The following is a 20,713-nucleotide window of genomic DNA, read 5'->3' as shown; positions in this document are numbered from 1 at the left end:
CAACGAAGAGACTATTTGGCAAGATAATCTTCACTTGACGGAAAAGCACTAGACACTGACTTCACAACCAGAAGAACTTGTTATGCAGCCTTTAAACACAGTAGATGGTAATAGGGAACTTCCCTTTAAAATGAACTGTAAAACATACTTAACATTTTAAACACAAATAGAAAGGATGCATGTTTTGTAGCATAACGACTGTTTTAAATGCTTTAAAGTTCTGAATCTACACAAAATATAGCACAAGACTATCAAGAGGAATTTAATATTGAATAGAGTATGAAACTGCAGAAATACATGACTGAAAATGCAGAATAGCCCAGCATATCTGTACTACCAATTTCCTTTGTTTTCTGACAGTTACCACCTGTTGATGACTGGTACATCTAAGATGACTTTCTAGCCAGGTGGGTATTTTAGGGATCATGTGATATGGCATCCACCAAGACATTCTATCCTCATTCAGCCACTGGCAATGGTTGAATGGGACACGGATCAACCCACCCCCTCAACTTGAATTTACACAGACACAGTTTGCAAAGTGATCCTGACCACAGCCCCAGAGGCCTCACTCTGCTGCCCATGCTGCAGGATGACAACCTGCAGGGAAAAGGTGAGCAGACAGACAGGAGCAACAGTACCTTGAAGAGCTACAGTCAGGGATAAGACACAGGTAAGGATCACCACCAGCGTCTTTACACAGTGAGGCCTCAATTACCCATAGGTGGATTATCCACTTTGCTGCCTAACTATGCTGCAGGTGCATTTCAGCTGCTTTCATCTGATCTACGTCAGGTCCAGAATCAGAAAACGCATTCATTAGTTTGGATAAATTATTTGGATAAACTATTTCAGACAGCAGCACCCCTGATCTATTTCACCTCAGTATGATCCTGCAGATTAATTTTACAATGTTCTGTGTTATCCATATTTTGCATTATCCCATTTCATTGTTTTCCCAGATAATAGAGAATTAACTGTACCTCATATAAACTCAAAACATGGCTGCACAAGGTTACTCAAGGAACTCAAGAGATGATAAATTAAGAAATGCAGTGATCCTAGGTAAGGAGAAGCAACATTAAAATCCATAAGTACAGAATATAAAATTAAAACAAATTATTACACATTTCAAAAAAGCGTCCAAAGGAAAAAAAAGGAAAAAAAAGAAAAGAAAAGAAAAAAAAAGGCAACTGAAGCAGAGCATGAAGTGTGCCTCATCAATGGAGTCATTTAATGCTAGACAAAACTGAAGTGCCTGAAATGGCAATTAAACAAACCAGCCTAACAAAGCTTTTCTATTTCTACGACAAACAAATATTCAGCAGTGACACTCTGATGTTCCTAGGTGCTGCACTGAGTAAGCATTGTAATAACTAACATAGAGTAAACTCTAGTTCACAAATGGATATCCTCAGCAGAAAAAGGATTGGTGGTATGCTCTGTTCTTCTCCACCCTCTACTTTAAGTCTTTTGAAATATGATTCAAATGGATTGTGCCACTGTTCCTAAGGGAGATTAAGTATTCATGATTGCTTCTCAGCTCTGAGCAGCATGAGCTACTCTTTTTGTTAGCATACCTCCATCCTTTGCTTATTGAGAGAAGAAATCACATCCTAACAGCAAAGAAAACCATACTGTTGCCTGTATCTAACTATAAACGGGGTGGAAGGGGTGAGTGCCTAGCAAAACACAAGACAAAGATAATAAATTGTCATTTGGACTTCTAAAAAACAGAGGTTTTTTACTTTCCCTTTCCCATAATTTTTTTTGTTTGTTTTCTTAATGTCTTGGCAATAGTATTAGTAACCTGCATATACATGCGTTTTCAAACAACGTCACATTTATTTTCTTTCAGTTCTTACTAAGTATATGCCATTTAGTTTACTGGAATTCTTAACTCTTTTGTTCATATGCTATAAAATGCTACCAAAATAATTTATAATCAGACATGCATTTCCCAGTATTTCTCTCCATTAGCTTCACCAGAATTTTTAGCTGGTACACGTTCCTAAAAATTCCCCCATTTGAGTACCTTTGTGAGATCTGTATTTCAATACATAATACAGAAAATCTGGCTCTGGTCCTGTCGTAACCCCTCCCTCAGATATTTCGAGCACCACCCAGGCCCATATCCTAAGAATTTCGATGGCTTTACCAAGACACTTACAGGAAATCATAAGGTAATCTTCACAGTTGCCCTTCTCATCCTGATGTTCCACAGGGATTCCATTGGCATCGATCACTGCCTCTGATGCACAGTCTGCCACCAAGACTTCTTCAGATACAACATCTGTTCCCAGAGTATCAGTGACAATATCTGCTTCTTCAACGTTATCATGAACTACATGTTCTACATGTCCAACTTCAGGTACATGCATTGACTCACTTGTCAGTACATGTTCTGGTATAGACATTGCTTCTGCTGTTATGTCAGTAGCTAAAACATCATCTGGGACAGTGCAATGAGCCAAAGAAACCTCTTCGGCTACGTCTGTGTCCAGCACTTGTTCAGGAATAATGACAGTTTCAGATACATCTGGCTCCTCCATGATGTCTGGGCACTGAACATCCTCGATAACAACATCCTCAATGACATCTTGGATTACTACAGAATCTGGATCATCAGGAACAAAATTATGCACGGTTATATCTGAGTCGACTACATCTGAAACAAATACTGTTTCCTGTACTTCCACAACAATCTGATCTCCATCCATATGTCCTGCATCAGCTCCTGAAAAACATAATTAAAACAGCAGTTAAATTGTAAACTAACTCGGATTAAGCGGTTAATAACTGAAAGTACTTCTATTTTACTTCAACTTTTACACTATGCTGCAATTTAGTAAAACAGGCGTTAATAGCCTACAAGCAATTAAGATAGACAGATATATGCGGAGCTGATAAAGCAAGTCTTCAGTAGATGCTAACATAACTAAGATGAACAACAATTTTTAGACTCTCCCCCAATATCCAAACAGCTATTACTTGGCAGAACAGTAGCTCATTCATATTGCTCTGAGTAATAAAAACAACTGAAAATCAAAAGCGACTACTCTATACAAAAGCATTGATGCGGCATAGCATTTTTAAGCAAAGACAAAATAAATGACTGCCAATAGCATCTAATGTGAACACTTATCTACATATTATCTCTTGACAGACCTGTTGGATCAAAAAATGCATTTGGCTCATGCGGCTGCAATTCAAGCCCATCTTCATCCATGGCCTTTAACTCTCATCAGTCACAGTATCTGTAGAAGGTAAAAAAGAAAGGTTGCACAATATGAATTGAATAAGGAAGGTTGCCTCTGCCTGTGCACTAAAAAGCAGACATTTTGGGTGCCTACAAACACAGAAATGGCTGATAAAGGGATATGAAAATATAACTTCCTTACAATCTTACAAATTAAAAAAAATTAAGACAAAGCCTAGACAAGTTCAAACTCAAGTCTTTTTTGGATGGTGGGGAATATGGTGCTGTCATATCAATAAAGTTCAATAAGATAAATCAAAGGTAGCAGCTAATAATCTGAAATGCACTCTGCTTTTGATGTCCCCTGTCTTCATACCTGGGCAGTCAGGAGAAAGTTACTCTTACATCATTTCAGGAACTGAAATCATCAATGTAAAATGGTTCCAGAACATAATACCACGTTTCAAACCTCAGATGTGTGAATATTTTAAAAACTCCTTCCCCAAGACGAAGTACCTATTTTCTTTTGTACTGAAAAAATGTCACTGGTTCTCAAAAATTACCGAATATCATATTCTACCAAGTTTCTTTGAACTGAATGTCAGCACTTCTTCAATGCATAATAACAAATTAAGATTTCAGTCTTCCTAACAAAACAACCAAACAGGACCACAAAGTTAAAACACTTACTAAAATCTGAAACTGCAATCTAAATTTTGCTGCTGAAATATGTGCATTATAATTAGGACCAGGCAAACCTAGTTGGGTAAAACGTGATCTAATATAAACTTGTACTGCTCCTGTGCACTTAGTCCAACTAGCTTCCTAAGTGCAGAACCAGCAAAAGGCAATAGAATGTTGCTACACGTTTCTGCTTGTGTTTCTGTACAAGTGGAAGATGTGATTCTCCTTCCTCCAAACATTTTTCACAGTGTCAGGCAGAAATCTCCCCATTCCAGTAATACTTTCACAATGTGAAAGACATAGAGAAAACATTAAGATTCTGTCCAAGGTTTCCATAAGAATCATAACCTTTCTGAATTACATCAAGTAACATTTACATTGATTAAGTCTTCATGGGGGAAACTGCTATACAAAACAAAAAATTAACAACTACTCCAAAAACACAAACCTACAACCATAATCTGTAGCAAGTGTTTCTAGACTTCACCATTTTTCTAGCTCAACTCTTCGCAACTAAACACCTAATTTATATGAGAAAATGTATTTTTACAAGTTGAAGGAAAAATATAGCCAGAAATTGAACTGGAGGAAAAGCAGCAGCAGTCTAATATTTTTCCAAGTGGACCCATATTTGTGTGATGTTCAGTTGGAAGGCCCCTACATTTTAAAGGCAGCTGCTCTAACAAATCATTGTGGTGTCCAGCTGGACATAAATCACCTCATGATTATTCTGACTGCCAAGCATTTCTGTCAGAAGCACCCACCATTAACAGAAACAGCTCGTCACATAAATGCTTTCCTCAGAATCAAGAGCAGAAGAAAAGCGTTTCTCAGCCTCAAACACAAGACATAGCTTGACTGATGGCAATCAACTTCTGCCATGCCACAGAAACAGGAACAGAATAACAAGGTTTCATATAGTTATTTAAGCAAGAATTATTCATACCCAAATTGGTTTACTTCCATCTATTCAGCATACACCTAGCCAGTCTATTACAAATGCCTTGAATGCCTATTCATGTGGTCATTTTTTCTGTGTTGCCTTTACTGGTTAGTTTCTTCTTTTCTGTAGCTTCTTCTCCAACTTCTTGTGTGGCTGTACCTATACCATGTTCATTACCTCCTCACCTGCACATTTCATCTCTCCAGCTTATAACTACAGCCCACTCCCATCATTCACACAAAGCCATGCTACTCATCAATTTGTAGCAAAGATTGTATCAGCAATTCAAAGAATTTTTTTTTTGGAGGAGGCAGAGGGGATTAAAGGTTGGCAGAAATAAATTGCCTCTCTCCTCAGGCAACACACACATATGAAACTAGCACTCGCTGTCCGGCTCTCTGGGAAAAGTCAAGACGCTGTTTCTGCCTGTGCTTTTGACGGTTCTATTATCATACATATTAGTCTCTGATCGGCTGGGACCCAACCAGCTTGAAGTGCCAGTTCACCACTAGCTACTGGAAGAACTGGCATTTGTTTTCCCCGCTTCCTGCTTTCATCACCCACCTGACCACCACTCCACCACAAATTCCTACTTCTTATGATTCATGCACGCACTTTCTCTATCCTATCCTCTCCCTATATTCCTCACTCTCTCTATGAGAGAAGCTCTCCTTCATTGTCCTTCTGTCTATCATTTTCACCCAGGAAACCCAGAGGCTGCCATCACTACTTCCTGGCTTCCAGAACGAGCCTGTTGACGCCATCTCTTTGCTGCTGCCCAGACGCTAAAACCAATGAGTCTGTGGTGTTCACAATGGTGCAGCTTCATAAAGACGCTGCCACCAGCAGTGACAGCCCAGCAGACCTTCAGCTGCATACTCTGCGTAACAGTGTGGCCTCTTCTGCATTGGCAAGGTCTTTTCACCCACAGGGCGGTAATACGCTGCAAAATGATGGCTCAGGTTCTACACAAACTGAAGAAGTTTCCCAGGCACATGGGTTTTCAAGACCAAGTCTAAGAAAGGACACAGATTTACACTTTGGCACTTGTTCCAAAGAAGAAGAAAAAAACCCCAACCCTTTCACTGACTGAGTTTCTTCCAAAATAGGTTTCTCTTAACATGCTTTTATACCCAGACGCAGCCAAAAAATTCACGTACAGAAATTCTTACCCCTGTGCAGGACCACAAAGACTTTAAAAGTGCTCCACTAGGGCAAAGACCCCACCTCCAAACATATTTGCTGTGGAAAGAAGACCAGAAGAACGTGCAGGCATTTAAAACAGGATTTAATTAAACTGTCTAAAACGATAAAAGCGCCTAAATCAAAATCTGCAGTCCAAAAAGGCATCAAGACATCCGTCCATGGATAGAAAAAAAAAAATCCCTAAAATTTCCTGAAATCATCTCAGGTTTTGAGCATACTAATCAGTAGATGCGGAAAATACTGTGTTTCTTCCTGCTTGCTCTTCTTCTGAGCAGTGGGACAGTACAGGGGTCCAAGACTCTGCCACACAAAGGAAGGTATGCCACATGGTTCTGTACTAACTGGCAGGTGATGAAGACACTGCTCTGCAACACGAGAAATACCAGAGCTTCCTGTTGTGAGCACCACACCAAACACCTTCAAATTCCTTGGCAAGCGCCCTAGGCTCTGTGGTACCACAAGCAATTCCAGCAGTTCATTTTCCTGCAACATTTCGAGAAGGGCAGAAAGTCCTCTCAGTTTTTTCAAAATATTCCAGCTGACACTTACCCCAGGAGCAGGTTCTGGCACCAAAGCAGACAGGTTCAATTTTCAGTTCCGGTTTGGGAACCTAAACTCTCAAAGAGAAGCAGGTGTCCAGCCACGTCCCTACACTTAGTCCTCCTCAATGCCCAAATCTACGTGGTTCTTCTTCAAATCTCAGTAATTTGGGAACTGCTCTTCTACCACTATGACAGAAAAAGTCTAGGCACCTAAAATCAGGTTTTATACTGCTGAAAAGAACTAAACATCTACATCTTTTACTTGGCTTGGGTCTATGCCAGCTTCATATGGATCAAGAATTAATACAACTCTGAAATACACCTAATTCTGTTTGTAAAGGTAGTTCTTACAAATTGAATTTTACTTTACTTACAAATTGATTGTTTGGGTTTGGTTTTATGAAAGTCAAGGCAATATTTTCAAGTGGCAGGACAGATTAAAAAAATACATATTCATGTAAGAAATGGTATTAAGCTAATAGAAATAAAATAACCTCCCAAAACAAAAATGGCTATTTTCCATAAATCTGATCTTGAGTACAATCAGTCAAGAGAAGCAACACAGACACTGCACAGTCTCGCCACATTACAAATCCTTGACTCAACAGGCCTACGAAGGTAATCAAGATGAAATAAAAAGAAATAGACGAGCTGTCACGTTTTAAAGAGAGAGCAACTTTAAAAATAGTTCCTTAGAAGAAAGCTTTAATATGACACAGAAACTGTCAGTTTCTCTGCTCTCACCAAAAAAAAAAAAGGACATGAGGAAAAAGAGAAAAAGAGGAAATCTCAGAAAATCCATCCTTATGAAAAAGAAATTGATAGTTCTTAAGATAGTCCTTTGTCTACTCCTAAGGAAAGAACAGCCCATCTGTTTATTTGGAGTCAGGGGCATAAACCAAATACTCACACAGCAAAACTCTGACGCTTCCTCAAAAAATAAAGGCATAAACAGCAAAATCCCCCACGTAGGGGCCCTGGCCCCTACCTACGCTGAGATGACTTACAACCATAACCAAGTTCCCATCATGCCTTGCAACATCACATTAAAAATTGCAGCACGCCTTACATGTCCCAATTGGGTTAGAGCCCCGAGCTACCCGAAGCTTCGCTGTGGTTATGAGACGACCGTGGGTTCAGTCTCCACTACTGCTGCAGTCACAACTCTCCCTGCGTGACCCACTTACGGAGAATGCGATGTACACACATGCACATGAAAGGTTAAAAAAAAAATTGTACTCCTATAGCATCTAATTCTTACATTGAAAATAAGGCCCACGATTATTAGGTGAATAGCTAGAAAAATAAAGACAATGTAACACACGCGACCATGTTTTATTTCTTGATGCATCTCCCTCAGTTTTGGCAAGAGAATCGGTACTGCTGTTTTCATTGTAATTTTGTTAAAAAAAAAAAAAAAAATCCCAAGTCTTTTCCTCTTTGTTCAGTGGCGTGGTTATTTGCAGAAACTGGTTAAAAAAAAAAATTGGGTTTTCTCCAGATTTCACAGGGATGTTGTGCGTCAGGCGACACCCAAGCTAATTCTCAACAAACCCTACATTAAGGAAATAACCAGTCCCGGGGACCCCTTTGAAACTACTTTTCACTGAGGTGGGGGCCTCTGCAGGCGAGAGGATAGCCAGAGGGCAGGGGAAGCCAACAAGAAGGGGGAAGGGGATCCAAAGGGGCTTAGGGGGACCCCACGCCTCCGCACCTCGCGGGGCGGCCGGGCGACGCAGGCTGAGGGCGAACCTCCCGCCGCTGCCCCAATTCCCGGCCGACCGGGAGGGAAGAGGAGAGGAGATCGCGCCCGGCAGGAGGGGGCACGGCTGGCAGCCCTGGCGCGGCCGCACAGGAAGCCGCCACGGGCCGGAAAGCGCCGAGCTCCCCTGCGACTCGCTGGCTGGCAGGCGCCGAGGCGGGGAGGAGGGAGAGGAGGGGGGAGAAGCGGGGGTGGGGGAGGGCTACGGGCTCTCCCTCTCCGGAGCCTGCGGCCCGGCGCTGCGATGAGCGGGGCCAGGGGCTCCCCCCTCCGGCCCGGCCCGGCCTGCGCGGAGACATGGGCTATGGCGAGCGATTAATTCAAGATGGCGCCCGGCGCCCTCCGCCTCCCCCCCCTCGCGGGCCGCCATTTTGTCTCCTCCTCCAGACACTCTCCGAACCCCCCTCGGCCGGGCCCGGGGCCTGGCACCGACCTCGCCCGCCTCCCCTCGGGCCCGCAACCACCTCCCTCCGCTTCCGCTCCCCTCACGCCGCTGCCCCCGCTGCCCAGGGCCGCGCCGGGCGTGCGGAACCCTCCGGCCGGGGCCCTGCGGCCCGCTCTTTTGCCGGAGCCCTGGCGCGGCCTAGCTGCGGCCTCCTCGGGGCCTGCGCTGCGGCCTGGTGCGGGCAGGGGAAGGCCCGGGCCGGGCCGGGCGGTGGGGCCCAGCCCCGGGGCTGCTTACCGTGCGGGTGGCGGGCGGCAGCGCTCGCCTCGGCGCGGCGCGGCCTCTCTCAGCGCGACTGGGCCGAGCGCGGCGGCGGCGGCTGCGGCGGCGGGGCGGGCGGGCGGGAGGGGAGGGAGGGGCCGAGCTCGGAGCTGAGTGGAAGCGGCCAAGCTCCCCGGGCCGGGCCCGCCGTCAGCACGTCACGTCACTGCCCGAGAGAGACCCAGGAAAAGGCGGAAGGGAGCGCGCCGCCGCCGCTGCCCGCCGCCTCGGGCCAGCCGCCCGCCGGGGCCGGGGCCGCCGGGCGGGCCGGGGGCCGCTGCCGGGCGAGGCGAGCCGGCGCGGGTCGGGGTGGTGGTAGTGGCGGCGGCGGCGGCGGGGGGGGGGGGGGGGGGGAGAGGGAGAGGCGGCGCGGCCGCGCTCGGCTCCCTGCGACTCCTCCTGCCGCCGCCTCCGCCGCAGCTCGGCCGCGAAGCGCCGCTCGGGGCTCGGCGTGCGCCCCCGAAGCGGATCGGCTGCCCCGGGGACCCCCCACCCCACCCCCCGTCTCCCCTCCCGGCCCCTCCATGCTGGCGCCGCCCGGGCGAGCCTCCCCCGCCCTCCGCCTCCCGACGGCCGCCATTCCGCGGCGCCGGCCGCCAGGCGTGCGGCCCTGCCCGGCCCCGCTGCGGGCTGGAGGGCTCCGCGCTCCAGCCGGCCTGTTTTACTCGCGTCGGAGGGCCGGGGGGGGGTTGGATTTTTGGGGCGCGGGAACTCCGCGCTGGGGCGAACGCGGACCTGGGGTCGGGGCTTGCGCGGCCTCGGGTCACGCCGGCCGCGGGGGGGCGGCCACCAGTGGGAATTATTGCGAATAACAACAACAACAACAAGCAGCGAGAATCGGTGCCGGTGGGGTGGCGGCGGGCCCAGCCGGAGCCCCGGGTTTCCACGCGGAAGGCGGCCCCTCCACGCGTGACGGGCTCCGCCCCGGGAACAGCAGTACCGTGGGGAGATCGCCTTGAAAATTTGAAATAATGTGCTGTCGAAAACAAAGTCCTGGCTAGGAGTGTTTTCTCATCTTGTCCTGAAAATTAATCCGAATTATTATTTTTTTTTTAGGAAAAGAATTGATGTTGATCCATCAAAAGATGGATCCTAAAGTTTTCGAGGCATCAGGAATTTACATACCATGAATAATCTCATGGAGATGAGGAGGTACATTCGATTGGGTCAGAGTTCTTGCCTAATTGTGGGATCAGGGCTTGAGGAGGCTACTTTGTATGCTGTTCTTGCCATTTAAGTAAACTGGAAGGAAACTGGCTGTTGCACTTATCTAATGATGCAAATGTGACTTATCTGGTCATGGACAGCATATGCATGCTGTTTATGTTGGGAATGAGCCTTTGGGTTCCAGCTTTGACTCAGCTTTAATTTTACGCACTAGTCTTTTCTATATTAACACACAGGCTTGAAAAATAATTTGGGCAATGCTTGTAGTTTATGCCAGTGTAATGTAGGGTGAACATGTACCCAGCAGAGTGCAAATTTTAACCATGATACTGAGAATGGAAGAGGAGCCATAATACTTCAAAAATTAATTATTTTTATTTAATTCCATAGAGGTTGTAGTTAAACTTCTGTAGGATCAGCCCAGACCTGTGTTGTGGGAGAGGGTCCCTGAAATATTTACCTTAAAAAAGAATTGCTGATCTTGGCCATACATGTGATATTAATGTAAAATAGTCTTAAGTAAATAATCATGTCAGGACAGAAGGGGCCAAAGGAACAAGAGCAGAGAAAGATGATGGTAGATTCATAATAAACAACAAAGTATATCTGACATAAAAAAGTAAAAAATGGCCAAACTATTCATTGGTTTTGTTTATGCGTTCCTAAGAGCCTTGGTTGGAACATGTCTCTAATAGCTTGTATTAGACAGTGCTTTGATAGAAGCTAGGCCGTTAAAATAGTTAAGGGGCTGGAGGATCCTGATGTATGAGGAAAGGCTGAGAGAGCTGGGACTGCTCAGCCTGGAGAAGAGAAGGCTCAGGGGGTTTTAGTGTGTGTATTAATACTGGACAGGGGAAGTAAAGATGGCAGCGCCAGACTCCTGGACTAGGAGATCTGTAGAGATCCAACTTGGATGATTCTACAATTTTTAAGCCCTTTTCTCCAACAAATGTAAAGTGCTTGGAAAATTGTAATGAACTGCAGGTTATCCTGTCAGGTCTTTGGTTCCAAGGATCAATCTGTCATTCACATAAGGAGGGAATGGAAGTCCCGAATACGGGGCACATTGCCCTCAAAGATTCAGCATATCCAAATGTTATGTCATTGCAGGGGAAGACCTCAGAAAAGCTGTGATGTGAGTGAAAGGCAAATGACTAGGTGTTTTATGAAGACCTGAATCTTAACTTCTTGACTGGTTGACCATTCACCCTGTCTATATATAACCGTTTCACCTTTATCCTCATGTTCTTTACTACTCAGGAGCCGGATACCAGCAGCTTTTGAGTCGTTAGATGTTTTGTGCCGATGCACCCATCACCTAAACATTGTCCCCAGCCACTGTGGTTTCCAGTAGGCCAAAACCACCCTGGTATGATCAGGAGCAGGGCAACTCCCATCGGTGGAGCTGCCAGAAAGGAGGCCATGTTTACAACTGATACTCACAGTTCTTTCTGCTCTCACAGCTGATGGAGGAGTCCAAGGGCAGAACCCACTTGAAAGCTGCAGATACAGTAGGTATGCTTGCACCACTTTGTAACAACATGGGTTAACTTATTTGCACAAATGTTTTTGTAACTTGCACTTTCTGGAGTGGAGTAGGCAAATGGTAAAAATACATTGTAAGCAGTAGGATTTCCAACCTTAATTAGTGATGCAGAGACAGAATATATCTTGTATATAAAAGTTTATAGCTCAGTTGTTCACACTCGTGTGAACAGAGCCCTTGCCTTACGACTTTAATTTTACCTGTGATCCAGCGTTTCTTTATGTTTTTCCCTAGAGCTTGTTTTAGCGTCACTCAGCAGTAGGTACCATGCTGTATCTGACTTTGCCCTCCCAAAAGCAAATTAAGCTGGTGGCTTTTGCTGAATGTCCTCTTAAAATTATACTAGTGCTTAACAGTCATGGAGTTCTGAAGATATGTACTGGTAGTTTCTTACTTGGACACTTAATTATGACATTGGTTATTATGATGTTATGAACAGGTTCCGTCTAGGTTTTCTTAAAAAGAAGCATGTCAAGTCATGAAAAATTGGTAGGGCTGTCAGTCAGTATGGCTGATAATGTTTCATCCATCTCACTGTTAATTTATATGTGAATAAATTGTAAAAATTAGTAAAGAACCATTTTCAGTCACAGTTCCTTCCTATTTTTGTGTGTCTTATTTAGCTCCCTTTCCAGGTATTGGCAACCTGCTCAGCAAACAGAGTGTGCCGAGTAACACTGAGAGATTTTCTCAAGCTCTCGCTCCTCTGTTGCTAACTGCCCTAGGTTTTAAGATGCTAAGTTGAGGGTCATTGGCTTTGTGTTGACTAGTTTGAAGGCCTTTATGTAAAAATGTGCTTGCTTCTTGATCTACAACCAAATTGAGATATTTTAGCATCCAGTTACGTTATCATGTTTCCTTAACAGTAGCAGTTTTTCCACCTTGACGAACCCATCAACTGGTGGTGGGTGAGTGGTCATTTTGAGTTTAATCAAGGTTACTTCACTGTACAGAAAACATACTGAGCTTACTGAAGTGCTCTGTTCAGGCTTTTCCTATGCAGCCATACTGGTGGAGGAAGATTAGAGGCTGAGTAGGAAAGGAAGTAGGGGGGCGTTCTAATTTCTTGCAGAATAGTCTTCTGTTAATATATTTCATGGAAATTCTATGAATAGCTTTTCTGTCTTCCAGCTTCTATTTGAAATTTGTCTATAAAAAGGAAATACTGTTTTATCCAGGGATCTAAAGTTTTCCATAACTTTTTCTATTTTAGTTGTTAATAATACCACACATGCACCAATACTTACCTGCAATCATTTGAATAAAAAGGAATGACTAAGGAGGATTAACAAGATTGCTTGTAACAGTGGTAAAAAGGTTTAGTTCCGAACTGTAGTAACTGGTAAGTTACCAAAAGGAAGAGTTGGAAAAAGCATCTTTTAATTGTAGCTGGCTGTGGTCCACCTTTGAGACTAACTACATAGGAAACAGGAGTAGTTAAATACAAAAATTTGCACATGTGATTCTGAGGCAGTGTTTGTATTACTACTATCCACTAAACCATTTGTGATATCCATGAAAAATTAATTACCTTTATTAGTAACATCCCAGCTATTAATCCAAGCAAGCCATGGTATGCATCAAAGACTACATGTAGATTTCAAAAGAACCCAAACACCCGAGTATTTAGTATTGTTTTCATACTGCTTGTATCACTGCTAAAACTGCCCCTGACAAGGACTGTAGAGGAGAGAGCTTTGTAGTATGTTAGCAGCAAGAGGTTTTAGCAAGCGTTTATTTCCATCAGTAGCTGAAAAAGGGGTGGTGAAATAAGTGCTTCTGTTTTCTATGTGACAAAAAAAGCAATACGTGTTTGTAGTTCATGAAGATTACACAAAGCAGTTTTCACTTTACAGACAACTGCAAAGTTTAAATTGTGAACTTTTGCTGGGATAGGTTTGCCAGGAAGGTCGGTTCCTTGGCTAGAATTAATTTACTCAGGAAGAAAGGAGTGTGGCATAGACCATGTCGACAAAAGTGGTGTTTTGTGATATAAGCTACAACTGTACTAGGAGCGTTTTTCATGCATTATTTGGAACAGTTACACTGAAAAGGAATGCTTGTGAAAATATGTTCCAAAGCGAAGGAAGTATGAGGGATAAGCAGTCATTCTATCGATACTGTTTAATCTGCATGTCCAGATAACCCTGGAGCCTTAAAAGTGAACGTAACAAAGGAAAGGGTGTCATCCCAGAAGTCTGTTAGACTTCATAAGCTGTTTCTGGACAGTAATCAGTAGAAAATACCTAGTGAGAATTACAAGTATAGGTAAAATGTAGAGTGGTACGTGCCTGAAAATACACTCTTGCCTGCCTTTGTCATCAGAGGAGGCAGCTGGTCCATTTACAGTAATAAATGTGTATCTCAAAAGGCTTGAGCCGTTTCAGAAAAAGTGATATCAGGGCCAGTTCCTGTTTGTCTGAGCCGGATGAGTCAGGTACTAATAAGCCAGCCCATCATGTTAAAGTCAGTCCTCAGCAAAATAACGGAAAACACGGGATTTCTTTGATAAAGAATAAAAGGGCAGGAATATAACTAGTAGCAGTAAGTGTGGCTTAAGGAAAAAAGATCTTGGCAAACACACCGAGCTTCATTAATTGAGTATAGATGAGAAGCTTCATCACAAAATTAATTGTGTAGATGGAGTAGACTTTGGTAATGTGCTTCATACTACACACCAGTGAGTCTCAGTTTCCGTATAATGTTAAATGGCTTAAAAGCTGATGCACTGACAGATCTGAAGAAATAAGTAACATGACAAAAAATAACCAAACGGATAGATTGTTCACAGAAGTGGAGTCTTAGTTACGGTATCTGGCCCAACACTTCCATCCGTGGTCGAGAAGTCATCGCAGTATTGCCGCTGATTTTATTTGTGGCTGTGAAGAAGACGTTGGAGTAAGTACGGATGATGAGGAAAAGACAGCAATGCAGAACAATCACACAGATTGGATTACTTTGTAAATGGAACCACTTAGATAAGTTGTGTCTTAATGTGTCCAAATGCAAAATTGTGTATCTAGGATTAATGAATGCACATCATGTACCTAGAAGATATTACTGAATCCTGGAAAGCAGAGACTTTAGAAAAGATTAATAAAGGGATGCAGTCACAAGACACTTCAGAAAGGTCTGGTATACACATGGAACAAAAAGGGCTAGTGCCGTTTGGGGATGTTAACAGTGGAGTAGACAGTAGAAATAAGATGAGTTTATATCTGCTGGGTGCCCTTTTTTAAGTAGACTGAAAACTGGAGACGCTACAGAGGGTCATAAAAGAATTCAGAGGCTTTAAAAGTCTCTAGCTGTTTAAAAACAATAGGAACAAAAAAATAGAGATGCGTGAATTATATAGTGCTTTCCTGGTAATGGGAAGTCACTTTAGATAGCTGGAAAAGATGGATTCAATTAAAAAACTTAACTTGGCTTTCTAGATGGTAAAAGGTGATTAACCATGAGCAAAACACAAGGGACAGGATGGGTTTTCCTGCCCTTGATGCCTTCCACTCAAGATTGGATGGCTTTCTGTCATTTTTGCCCCAGTCAAAGTCCTTTGGTTCACAAAGGAGTGAGTGAAATTTAATGGCTTACACCATAGAGAGATTCATATTGGGCCATCTGTGGCGATTCTCCTCTGCCCTTTCAGAGGTGGAAGCATGTACAGGTATCTCAGATAATGCAGTTTCTTGAAGGTATATTTTTTAGTATTCTGATATTTTTTATATATAGATAGTTTCAAATAATTCATTTTGCTTTGTCAAGACATGCCCAGGCCTAGTTGCTATGTAGTAGACAGTAAAATCTTGTCCCTTTTTGTAGTCTCCATGTTCAAAATTTCTAAAGGAGTGTCCAGACATTAATTTGTGTTCGTAAGTTAAACTAATGTACTTAACTAATACAAACCCGCAGAGACAATTCTGTGGAGTTTTCTAGTGTCTGTTCTCTGGTGCTTGCACTCAGCCAGCGGTGCCTGTTCCTCCCCTCTCTCCAGTCTCAGTACAGGATTGATATTGTTAAATATTGCCAAGCCTTTTACTGGCAGACTGAGACCCTCTTCCGGTTCTTCTTTGCTGACTGCTTTAGGAAAGGGTCTTTCTGTGGCCACCACAACAGAATTTTGCCACCAGGTTGCCTTCACCAGCCCTTCATTATCTCCTGGCAGCCACTTGGTCCTTCACCAAAACTGTCCCAGGCTAGACGTTACAAGGGTTTCCATGGAGGACCTGGAAACATCCAGTGAAGAATGGGCTGTGACCCACAGAAGGAAATGCATCAGAGCTGACTTGATCCCAGACACCGTGCCCAAGATCAGTATGAAGAGGAGGTTCATTAATTCCTTTCACTTGGGGCAAAAATCCTGCCAAGAAAACACTTGCTGGAACCTCCCAGGGCAGCACCGGTTATTGCTGTGTGCTGTGACAGAGGCTTATGGCTCTCCACAAATTCTCAATGGATGAAGCAAAGTGCTTTGAAACTGCCTACAGAGAAGTGAGGACAGCTCAAGTCATCTGGAACTGACAGGATGTTTTACCTACAGTATGAAGTGTCAAATCATATCATGGCCAAGGAACCAGCATCATCAAATTAAAAGAAATCACAGCATAGGACAGATGCAGTCAGACAAAAAGGACAAAAGAAAATGGACACTGATGTGTGAGGCGGTGTTATGAGGAGTCAGGGCTTGGTGTTCCTGGTGTACAGAGGAATGAGAAGTGTATGTGATTAATCTTTCTTGCGGGTAGGGGATCACGAGCCTCTAAAACTGCCCAGGTCTCACTATGCATATGGGATCCATAGGCAAGTGCTTTACTACCTTGCTTTCCTCTCCTAAGGCATGGTTCAGATGGTTTGACTTCGTTTGGCAATAAATTCAGTCAGTCTCATTGAGGGCCCAACTTAAATGCCTCTATGCAAACGCATGTAGCGTGGGGACCAAACAAGAGGAGACAGAGACATGCACACGCCTGCAGGGCTATGATCTTACTGGTATCATGGAGACATGGTGGGATGGCCCCTATGACTGGAGTGTTGGGATGGAAGGATACAGGCTCTTCAGGAAGGACAGGCAGGGGACACGAGAAGAGGTGTCGCCCTCTATGTCAAGGACCAGCTGGAGTGCATGGACCTCTGCCTGGGGACGGATGAGGAGCTGACCAAGAGCTTATGGGTCAGGATTAAAGGGATGCAGGGACAGGTGATGTTACAGTGGGGGTCTGCTACAGGCCACCGGACCAGGAGGACCAAGTGGATGAGGCCCTCTACAGACAGATAGGAGCAACCTCACATTCACAAGCCCTGGTCCTCATGGGGAGCTTCAGCTACTCCGATACCTGTTGGAGGGACAACACAGCAGGGCACAAGCAATTCAGGAGGTTCCTTGAATGTATTGATGATAAGTTCGTCCTCAAAGTGATAGAGGAGCCAACAAGGAGAGGTGCTATGCTGGACCTAGTTCTCACCAGCAGGGAGGGGCTGGTGGAGAATGTCAAACTCAAGGGCAGCCTTGGCTGCAGTGACGGTGAGATGGTGGAGTTCAAGATCCTTAGGGCAGTGATGAAGGCACACAGCAAGCTCACTGCCCTGGACTTCAGGAGAGTAGGCTTTGGCCTCTTCAGGGATCTGCTTTGTAGAATACCATGGGATAAAGCCCTGAAGGGAAGAGGGGCCCTTGGAAGCTGGTTAATATTAAAGGATCACCTCCTCCAAGTTCAAGAATGATGGAAAAAGAGGAAGTTGGGCAAAAATGCCAGCAGGCCTGCATGGGTGAACCCTTGTTCATCCAACTGTTGGACAAACTCACACTTAGAAAGGAAGCCTACAGAGGGTGGAAGTAAGGACAGGAAGCCTGGGAGGAATACAGAGAAATTGAGCAGCCAGGGGTCAGGTTAGGAAAGCTAAGGCCCAGATATAATCTGGCCAGGGACATCAAAGGCAACAAGAAAAGCTTCTACAGGTATTTCAGCAGTTCAAGGAAGACTAGGGCAAATGTGAGCCCTTTCCAGAAGGAAGTGGGAGACCTGGTCACCTGGGATATGGAGAAGGCTGAGGTACTCAATGACTTTTTTGCCTTGGTCTTCACCAGCGAGTGCTCTAGCCACACCGCCCAAGTCACAGGAACTGTGAGAACAAGGAACCGCCCACTGTAGGAGAAGACCAGGTTCAAGACCATGTAAGGAACCTGAAGAAGGTGCACAAATCCATGGGACCTGATGAGATGCATCCATGGGTCCTGAGGGAACTGGCAGATGAAGTTGCTAAGCCACTATCCGTCATATTTGAGAAGTTGTGGCAATCCAGTGAAGTTCCCACAGACAAAAAGGGGAAACGTAACCCCCATTTTTTAAAAAGGGGAAAAAGGAAGACCTGGGTAACTACAGGCCAGTCAGTCTCACCTCTGTGCCTGGCAAGATCACAGAGCAGATCCTCCTGGAAACTATGCTAAGGCACATGGAAAATAAGGAAGTGATTGGTGACAGCCAACATGGCTTCACTAAGGGCAAATCATGCCTGACAAATTTGGTGGCGTTCTACAACAGGGTTACAGCATTGGTGGATAAGGGAATAGCAACTGACATCGTGTACCTGGACTTGTGCAAAGCATCTGACACTGTCTTGCATGACATCCTAATCTCTAAATTGGAGAGACATGGATTTGACAGAGGGACCACTTGTGGATAAGGACTTGGCTGGATGGCCACACTCAAAAGAGTTGCAGTCAATGGCTCGATGTCCAAGTGGAGGCCGGTGACGAGTGGTGTTCCTCAGGGGTTGGTATTGGGACCACCGCTGTTTAACATCTTTGTTGGCAACGTGGACAGTGGGACTGAGTGCACCCTCAGCAAGTTTGCAGATGACACCAAGCTGTGTGGTGCGGTCGACACACTGGAGGGAAGGGATGCCATCCAGAGGGACCTGGACAGGCTTGAGAGGTGGGCCCATGCGAACCACATGAGGTTCAGCAAGGCCAAGTGCAAGGTCCTGCACCTGGGTCAGGGCAATCCCAGACACAAATACAGGTTGGGCGGAGAATGAATTGAGAACAGCCCTGAGGAGAAGGACTTTGGGGGTGTTGGTGGATGAGAAGATCAACATGAGCCAGTAATGTGGGCTTGTAGCCCAGAAAGCCAACCGTATGCTGGGCTGCATCCAAAGAAGCATGGCCAGCAGGTTGAGGGACATGATTCTGCCCCTCTACTCTGCTCTGGTGAGTATTCCACCTGGAATACTGCACCCAGCTCTGGAGCCCTCAGCACAGGAAAGACAGGGACCTGTTGGATTGGGTCCAGAGGAGGGCCATGAAGATGCTCAGAGGGCTGGAGCACCTCTCCTATGAGGACAGGCCGAGAGAGTTGGGGTTGTTCAGCCTGGAGAAGAGAAGGTTCTGTGGAGGCCTTATAGCAGCCTTTCAGTACTTAAAGTGGGCCTACAGGAGGGATGGGGAGGGACTCTATCAGGGAGCTCAGCGAAAGGACAAGGAGTAATGGTTTTAGACTGAAAGAGGGTAGATTTAGATTGGATATCAGGAAGAAATACTTTACTGTGAGGGTGATGAGGCACTGGAGCAGGTTGCCTAGAGAAGTTGTGGATGCCCCATCCCTGGAAGTGTTCAAGGCCAGGCTGGATGGGGCTTTGAGCAGCCTGGTCTAGTGGGAGGTGTCCCTGCCCATGGCAGGGGGGTTGGGACTAGATGATCTTTAAGGTCCCTTCCAACCCGAACCATTCTGTGAAACTGGTCACAGGCTGCTCACAAGTAGAGGCTTCCCTATTCTCCAGGGGGCTCTTCTGGATATCTGCCTCATTAAAGATGGGATAAAATCAGCACAGAACCATAGGACAGTTACCTGTCATCTTCTAGCTTCAGCAACTAGCAGTCCTCCTGGGTTTGCTGCACAACATGCTTCCACCAGGCAGTATTCTGACTATGGAGCTGCAGCACCAGCTGAACGTTGCAGCTTGGGTGTGCCACCAGTCACCCTCTCCTGGGAGGCTCTGAAATGGTTTTGACCCGTTCATCTGCACTTTGCAATCGTCATTGGTCTTCAGGGTGCTCCCTGGAGAGACATGAAGAGAGAACTGGCTTGGTGTTGGTGGGAAGCTTTGCATAGCTTCTGGGAAACAAGGCTTGGAAGGCTCAACCTGGGCTGGAAAGGTGCCCAGGCCGTCACAGTGCCTGGGTTTCAGGGAGCATCTGGCCTGGTGTTTGTCAGAACAAATGGCTGGGCCAGGTACATTCCACCCATACCAACACACGCAGCGGAAAGCCACCAACTCACTTCACCCATGGAGCTCAGGGACAAAAGTGCGAAAGGCACTCGGGAATCCTGAGCCACTGTGGTATGGCTCGATAATCGCCCTTAAGACCAGAAGTGCCCGCCCATTTTATTCAGCAGCGTGGAGAAATTTGACTATGTCTGTCAGTCTCCAAAGCCAGGACGAATTCAGACAACCAAAGTTGTGGCGCTGACTGACCCCCCTGTGCGTACAGGCAGCCAAAATGTTTGGGAGTCAAAGGCTTGAGCGCAAAGGAAAATGAATGTAGTTGTAAGAGAGAAGGATTTTCTTTTGGTGAGAAAACTCGTTGCAATGAATGAAGTAATGAAACAAAGATTCACCTGAAAAATCATGTATTAGTACACAAAATTCTTTGGAAGAAATTGCTGTTAAATGCTTATCAAATAACCAAAAGTCTTTCAAAGGTTTTCATGGCATTATAAAACATAATCTTCTCAAGTCCCAGTGTGGACATTGCTGGGGTCTTCCACTTGGAGGAAGTTCATCGTGATCATGGTAAGGCTGGGATATTGAGTAGCAAAGGAGCGGGAAATACACAGGGTAAACAATGAGATGTGATCTGAGAATATCCCGTTTGTGATCTGAAAAATGGACTTGGATTTGGACAGAGCTTCTAATGGTTCCTACTTATAAAAAAAAGAATAATTAAAAATGTGTTCAAAAATA

General features: G+C 45.1%; 1 protein-coding gene and 1 long non-coding RNA gene across 12 annotated transcripts in view; one reads left to right on the top strand and one right to left on the bottom strand.

The window, feature by feature from the left end:
* Positions 1-10,264, bottom strand: part of ZFX (zinc finger protein X-linked) — a 25,780-nt gene extending 15,516 nt beyond the window's left edge. For 2 of the 7 annotated variants that reach the window (XM_054224497.1, XM_054224541.1), the window contains exons 1-3: positions 9,019-9,141; positions 3,169-3,257; positions 2,171-2,737 (exon numbers count right to left, since the gene is read on the bottom strand). In XM_054224497.1, the coding sequence (XP_054080472.1) occupies positions 2,171-2,737; positions 3,169-3,229 (628 nt within the window). In that variant the 5' untranslated portion in view covers positions 3,230-3,257; positions 9,019-9,141. Of the gene's footprint in view, positions 1-983; positions 1,062-2,170; positions 2,738-3,168; positions 3,258-5,998; positions 6,069-6,581; positions 8,480-9,018; positions 9,142-10,167 lie in introns of those variants that run through there. The other 5 variants (XM_054224523.1, XM_054224507.1, XM_054224532.1 and 2 more) reach the window with 5 other exon arrangements.
* LOC128919399 (uncharacterized) lies at positions 9,405-20,713 on the top strand. 5 transcript variants are annotated; one of them, XR_008469894.1, is made up of 3 exons: positions 9,405-10,194; positions 11,470-11,724; positions 12,969-20,713. It is a non-coding gene; the product is annotated as an uncharacterized LOC128919399 (long non-coding RNA). The 5 variants fall into 5 exon arrangements; XR_008469897.1 differs by lacking the exon at positions 9,405-10,194 and having other exon boundaries at positions 10,299-11,724; positions 12,969-13,097; positions 15,839-20,713; XR_008469893.1 differs by lacking the exon at positions 9,405-10,194 and having other exon boundaries at positions 10,299-11,724; positions 15,839-20,713.

This window comes from Rissa tridactyla, chromosome 1 (assembly GCF_028500815.1).
Source record: "Rissa tridactyla isolate bRisTri1 chromosome 1, bRisTri1.patW.cur.20221130, whole genome shotgun sequence".
NCBI lineage: Eukaryota > Metazoa > Chordata > Aves > Charadriiformes > Laridae > Rissa > Rissa tridactyla.
The sequence above is the reverse complement of the archived record's forward strand: the minus strand, read 5'-3'. Positions and strand labels throughout refer to the sequence as shown.